The sequence below is a fragment of the Phyllobates terribilis genome, unplaced genomic scaffold, assembly GCF_046119375.1.
Source record: "Phyllobates terribilis strain yellow unplaced genomic scaffold, ASM4611937v1 Scaffold_5__5_contigs__length_657084704, whole genome shotgun sequence".
Classification (NCBI taxonomy): domain Eukaryota; kingdom Metazoa; phylum Chordata; class Amphibia; order Anura; family Dendrobatidae; genus Phyllobates; species Phyllobates terribilis.
The window spans coordinates 195,537,242-195,544,509 of NW_027362765.1; the positions used below are offsets into that span (position 1 = coordinate 195,537,242).

Consider the following 7,268-nt stretch of genomic DNA (forward strand, 5'->3'; position numbering starts at 1 on the left):
TCAAATACAGTGTATATTTTTTGGGAGGTGTAACTCATGCACCTCTGCCTTCACTCCCATACATTGGTATACGCTTCCTGATTTTGTCTATTTGCTCTTGCCCTGCTCCTTCTCCACATCCTCATCCTCCACCACCATATGTACCATATCAACAAATCTATGTCCTTGCAAGGGGCATTGGAGTTCTTTCAAATTTTTGGCAGCTGTTGCTTCACTGCATAGGCAAACAGTATGGGAGACACACTTCCCAATAATGGGAGCATTTTTTGCAGGAGGCCCTCCGACCTCTATGTCTCTTGCAAGGGGCATTGGAGTTCCTCCAAATTTTTGGCAGCCGCTGCAGTCACTGCATACGCAATAACAGTATAGGAGACCCACTCGTTAATAATGGGAACATCAAAGCAAAGCTAACTGCTGGCCCTTTAAGAATAGTAAAGGCCACCTGATGGCCCTATAAAAATAGGCTTTGTGACTTTCAGAGTCCCTCCATCATAAATGAAACAGGATGTGTCTGATGATGTGTCACACACCACATGGCCAGATAAGGTTGTAAATTGTTAAAATGACATTTCGCGGTGAATGCATTTGTCTTGGTTGAAAGCAATGCAAAATGTAAAAATGCATCAAAAACGCTACATGTGAACATAGCCCAAAGTGTGAAGGAGCATTTTTGTTTTAGGCTATTTATTTTGCCTATATACAAGTCATTACCCTGGAAAGAATGCTCCTTAACATATTTTCCAGGAAAATCCATTTTGGTTTCGTTTTTGTATGTTTTATTGTGAGTCCGTAAAAGTGGTGTAATACCTCTGACAACGTTGTTGACAGCAGTGACCTGGGAGTCAGAAATGCTTCCAGGGTCTTCCCCATGCTTTCCTATGACATTTGAGCACTGTTCCCATCGATTTGGGCAATTTTTAGGCCCTCTGCTTGAATTTCCCATAGTCTTACATTGAGCTTGTTACTCGGTCTGAGCACTCGAGCATTCCAATTTGCTCAACTCGAACAATGAGTACCTGAGCATTTTAGTGTTCGCTTATCACTAGTGATCTCCAAAGAGGTGGCTCGTATGCTGAAACTCTGAGTCATTTAAGAATCCAAGAGCAGTTGGTTGAGCCCGATTGTCTTGGTCCCAAAACCCGATGGTGAATGGAGGTTCTGCAACGACTATCGGAAGTTGAACGAAGTCGCCAAATACGACGCATATCCTATGCAATGCATCCATGAGCTGGTCGAACAACTTGGGCCTGCAAGATACATAGCCACGTTGGATTTAACAAAGCGATATTGGGAGGTCCCCATGGCACAGGGAGCCAAGGAAAAGGCTGCATTTTCTACACCGGACAGATGCTTCCAATATGTCCGGATGCCATTTGGACTGCAGGGGGCCCCTGCCACCTTCCACAGAACCATGGATCGAATCCTTGTGCCCCATAAGAAATACGCCGTGGCATACCTGGACATTTTTATCTTCAGCCCAGACTGGGAGAGTCATCTGGAAAAGGTTCAGGCGGTGTTTAATGCCCTAAAGAAGACTGGGTTTTCAATAAACCCGAATAAATGTGCTATGGGAAAAGAAGAGGCCAAATACCACGAATATATAGTGGGTAGAGGCGAGATTAAACCCCAGATCAGTAAAGTGGAGGCAATCTAAACCTGGTCGAGACCGCTGTCGAAAAAGCAAGTTAGAGCCTTCCTGGGATTTGTGGGATACTACAGAAGGTTCATCCCAATCTTTGCCATGATGGCCGCACCCCTGACTGACCTCCTTAAGAGGACAAAATCAGCCATGGCCAAGTGGACTGCAGAGGTGGAGATGGCCTTTCAAGAGATGAAAGTAGCTCTGGGTAGGCAACCTGGTCTGTTTGCCCCCAACTTCAAGAAAGAGTTTGTACTCCAGACAGATGCCTCAGATGTCGGTTTAGGAGCGGTCCTTTCCCAGGAGATACATGGGGAGGAGCACCCTGTCCTCTACCTGAGTAGGAAGCTGGCCTAATGCGAGAAAAATTATTCCGTCATAGAGAAGGAGTGCTTGGCCATAATGTGGGCGGTGGACACGTTACGATACTATCTGTTAGGTTGAAAATTTAGATTGGTATCCGAACATGCCCCACTCAGATGGATGAGGGAAACAAAGGGGAAAAATGCCAGGGTCACCCGCTGTTTTTTGGCCCTACAGGATTTTAACTTCAATGTAGAACATAGAGCAGGGAAGCTACATGGTAATGCCGATGCCCTTTTGAGAATCCCTTGTCTGGTAACAGAAAGTGCCAAGCCCAATGGCTTTAGGCAGAGGTGGGAGGTATGTAAGGTGGCTAATGGTCGCGTAGTCGATGGGAGGTATGTGTCACAGAGATGGCTGGTCTCTGTGATGTAACCTGGAGTGTTTCTCTAGTGCATGTAGCACTAAGAGGATCATTTGGTGCACCTGGGAGTCAGCTTACGGGTAGTTTAGAGAGATGGGCGGGTATAGCTACCCACATATCTCACCTCTGGGTGTGGTTGACAGCCTATATAATGGAGGCTGTTGTTTGGCACATGGTCTGTGTTTGGAGGGAGAAGGCCTCCTATGTGTTGTCTCCAGACTGAGCTGTGTGCTGGATGCTTACTAGCCTGTGTGACCACAAGTCCGATTTACCAGAGACTTTGCTTAAAGGACTGTTTTCTTTTGCTTTTCCCTGGGCTAAATTCTGTTTGTTTGCATTTTGCTTTTGAGGGTTTATGAAGCCAATAAGCCGCTATGGACATTTAAAGGAACATGCCTCCTGTTTGCCTCTCATCGCATCTGATATATATATATATATATATTTATATATACAGTTTATAGTACTTTTCAGTGCAAATATTCAAGGCTGATGTGGAAAAGATGCCATTAATCTTTCTCTTAGAAGTGATGATATGGCCCCCACAGAGCCCTGATTTCAACATCATCGAGTCTGTCTGGGATTTCTTATAGAGACAGAAAGATTTGCACAGACCTACATCCACAGAAGATATGTGGTTACTTCTCAAAGATGTTTGGAACAACCTTCATGCTGAGTTCCATAAAAAAACTGTGTGCAAGTGAGACTTTTATGCTGTATTGAAGGCAAAGGGTGGTGGTCATATCAAATATTGATTTGTTCTCTTTTGCTTACTCACTTTGCATTTTGTTAATTGTTAAAAATAACCTATTAGGAATTCTTTTTTTTTAAGCGTTTTTACTTTGCAGCATTTTTACCATACCTGCCTAAAACTTTTGCACAGTACTATATATAAACAACTTTTTATTTCAACCAATAAAATTAAGTTTCATCTCATCCCATTAAATTCTGGCTTACTCTCAATGCATGCATGTCTTGAAGTTAGTTGACATTTGTAAAAATACATTCCAGACATTTTATCTTCTCAGTAAACGCTAAATAACTTTCCACAATATATTCTTATATTTACAAAGTAACTGTTCTCAGCTTCAAAGGCTTTGAAGTCCTAAAATTTTTTTGTCTCTACAAGCATTGCTCTTTCCACTGAACTTACCTTTTTCATGTTCCATCTCATAGTTGTAACTCCCAGCAAGTGATTTTTATCTATATGATTGACCTTTATATATTAAAAAAGATGGAGTGTAAGATGTTGACATCAAATGTAGACTTAACAGAGGAATGGTACACGGGAATGGCATAGAAAGGTCTGAACTTATTCTTGGGTGCATAACTGTTAAAACTGTCATTGCTGTCAAAAGGGTGACCGTTGTAAATAGGGAACCAGTCTACTCAATGTTTTAGTCAAGTAACCTCATTATGGCACAATCAGAGAAAAATATATAAGAAAAGATAATAGTGCACCTCAATCAGAGATGTCAAATCCAAATACACAGTGAGCCAAAATTAAAAACTTGAACAAAGTTGTGAGCGAACCTTGATATTTATAACATTAATCGTGTCAGATAAAAGGGTGTGGGGAAATAGGTTCAGGGAATCTGCTTAGGATAGGGAAAACCTCAATGCTGCAGGCAAAGGTAGGGTTGTGGCAGAAGTTGTATTTGCTCCCCCTCCCCCCCAAAAAATAAAAAAAATAAAAAACCCTTAATGTTCGGTGGGGTCACAGAAGAGCATATTTCACATCTTTGCAGCCTGTACAAAGTTATTTGCCTCCTAAATAGTCCTCCATACAGTATTATGGCTACCACATAGTCCTCCATACAGTATTATGTGCACGACATAGTCCTCCATACAGTATTATGGGCACCATATAGTCCTCCATACAGTATTATGGCCATCACATAGTCTTCCATACAGTATTATGGGTACTATATAGTCCTCCATACAGTATTATTGGAACCACATAGCTCTCCATACAGTATTATTGGCACCGCGCAGTCCTCCATGCAGTATTATGGGCACAACATAGTCCTCCATACAGTATTATGGGCGCTACATAGTCCTCCATACAGCATTATGGATATCACATATTGCTCCATATAGTATTATGGGCAGGACATAGTCCTCCATACAGTATTATGGAAACCACATAGTCCTCCATACAGTATTATGGGCACCACATAGTCCTCCATACAGTATTATGGTCACCACATAGTCTTCTATATATAGTTACATAAGTTGAAAAAAAAACTAAGTCCATAAAGATCAACCTTTGGGTATTATGGGTACCACACAGTCCTGCATACAGTGTAATGGGCCCCACATAGTCCTCCATACAGTGTAAAGGGCCCCACATAGTCCTCCATACATAATAATGGGCCCCACATAGTCCTCCATACAGAATAATGGGCCCCACATAGTGCTCCAAACAGTATAATGAGCCCCATATAGTGCTTTATACAGTATAATGGGCCCCGTATATTGCTCCATTCAGTATAATGGGCCCCATATAGTGCTTCATACAGTATAATAAGCCCCATATAGTGCTCTCTACAGTACAATGGGCCCCGTATAGTACCTCATTCAGTATAATGGACCCCACATAGTGCTCAATACAATATCATTGGCACCACATAGCGCTCCATTCAGTATAATGGACTCCATATATGTGTGGTGGGCCACTGGGGAGGCACCAGATGTTGCAGAAGAGCCAGCTGGGGTGTGAAGCCTCACTGGCAGCAAACAATGATGTCACAGTAGCTGAAGTGGGTCGCTGGACCCCTCAACGCTTCCCTCATGTCCACAACAATTTAAAAAGCGGGAGGCAGCACTTATGGATGGTATAGGACCCCTCAGGGGCACTCCTGTAGCGGTGGTGTCTGGGTGCAGGTTTTGGAGTGCCCGTGATGTTTGTGCAATCTCAAGCAGCCAGACACGCAGGTGAACTTGTAAACATAACAATTTTACTGAATGAGGTAACAGGGTACAGTCTCTCTTAAAGGCAACGTTCAGAGTATATTGTGCATATGAAGTAATGGTTCTCTCCTCCTGAGACAAGCATTGTTATGGCCTCTCAGGGCGGCTGGAGCAGAGTTCTCTTCTCTTGCTAGTACAGGAAATGCTATGCACAGTCCAGGAAATATGGCACTGATGCAGGGACTTTCACAGATTGGCTGTCTGTGGATAACACACTAAAGTGTGGATGTACTCACAGTTTTTAGCCCATCGTTCCCTCTTGCGGGGGGGTAGGTTTACACAAAGTCAGTGGCATGGCAGCCACGTGGATCTGGTCCTGGCTAGAAGCGATCAGGATAACCAGAGAGCAGGAGAGTCCATGTACAGCTTCTCTCTCCTGACTAGAAGACACTTCACTCTTTTTGTGAAGGAGATTATGTGAGGAAAAATGTCCCCTCAGCATAGACTGGCATTGAAAACACTTCTCTGAGAGAATAATGTCTCTCCTCAATCTTCCTGAGGCAGCAGGAGCCGCCCACAACTGGTCTGTACCAGCGTTCTAGTCAGAGTGGAGTTGGCAGACTCCTCCCAGCCATTGCGATGGCCACCACTTGTTGTGAGAATAATCATTACTTCATATACACGCATTGGCCATCAGTTGGCAGGAAAGTACAATTTACAATGCAAGGAAGTACAATTTACCATGCAATGTATTATATCCCCTAACTCAGTACACACTATAGAACAAATCTAATACAACACTACAACTGTCTCATTTAGCAGTAGTAGAACAGGTACCAGGTTGACACATATGGGCTTCTGTGGCACCCCAGGGGTCCGGTTGCCACAGTGGCATTGCCTCCCTCACAAGGGGTGATGCCATGCTTGGAAGCAAGGAGGGGTCCCCTAATCAGGTTTAACAGCATACAACACTTTCCTGGCTCCAGATCAGAAAGGGGGGCTCTTCTCCTTAGCAACTGGAATCTGGAGGCGGGGTTAGTAGTAGTGAGTTGAGAAGAGTTGAAGACAGGACAGTGATGAGGAAGGACCTGGGGAGTGGAGCTGTAAGCTAGCTCACCCCAGAGGGAAGCGCAGAAGAACCGGACACCGGAGTCTGAGGTTGTGGGGTACTGAAGGCCCAGCAGGAGAAACTGGAGGGCAGGAGACTGCAGCTCTCCTGGCCCCATCAGACGCCCGGAGGCTTAGCAGCACCATAGGGCCCAGCACCACCACGTGGGAGCGACACTCCAAGAAGGCCCAAGCTGCCTGCCATACGAGTGAGGAGTAGACGTCTTACTCAGGGACGAGGGCCTCAGCATAGCTACAAGCAGCAGGGCCAAAGAGATTAGCGCAGAGGGAAGGCCTACAACTTTACCTGGCGAGGTGGATCCCCAACTTGCTTCCAGGCCACCCGGACCTCTACTACCAGCTAGTACTCGTGTCCCGGTATGCTTCACAACCGCAAGTAAAGATAAAACCGCCATTAAGCTGTGGACTGGTCATTATCTGCGCCATCACCTGCATTACACCGCACCAACCACATCTACCCTATAGTATCACTACATCCTGCCCTGGAGCTAAGCTCTGCCTGTGGAGAGCTGAACCAACTCTGCTGCGTCATCATAAGCTCCAGAGGATCTGCACCGCAGCGGCGGCTCCATATAGCTGCATACCACAGGTGGCGTCGCGAACAATATATATAAAAACTTTATTCCCCTTCTACCTTTCCCTTTAATTGATCGCCCTGGGTCACGGACCAGGTCACTGCTACCGTGACACCCCCAGCACCGACCGGCCCGGCTACCGAGTACCCCACAGCCCAGGGGGCGCGTCACTTCCATATGTAAAAAATAAATAAACAAATACCTCTGCCCATTCCCTGCTGCTCCGGTCTCTGCAGTCTCCGGTCTTCTGACCCTCTGCACTGTTTCTGTTCAGCACAGAGGGCCAGCT

General features: G+C 45.2%; 1 protein-coding gene across 1 annotated transcript in view; it reads left to right on the forward strand.

Annotated features, from left to right (window-relative positions):
• Positions 1-1,654, forward strand: part of LOC141271523 (uncharacterized) — a 51,852-nt gene extending 50,198 nt beyond the window's left edge. The window contains exon 3 of the mRNA XM_073681580.1: positions 1,103-1,654. Within this exon, the coding sequence (XP_073537681.1) occupies positions 1,103-1,654 (552 nt within the window). The remainder of the gene's footprint in view (positions 1-1,102) is intronic.
• The last annotated feature ends 5,614 nt before the right edge of the window (positions 1,655-7,268 follow it).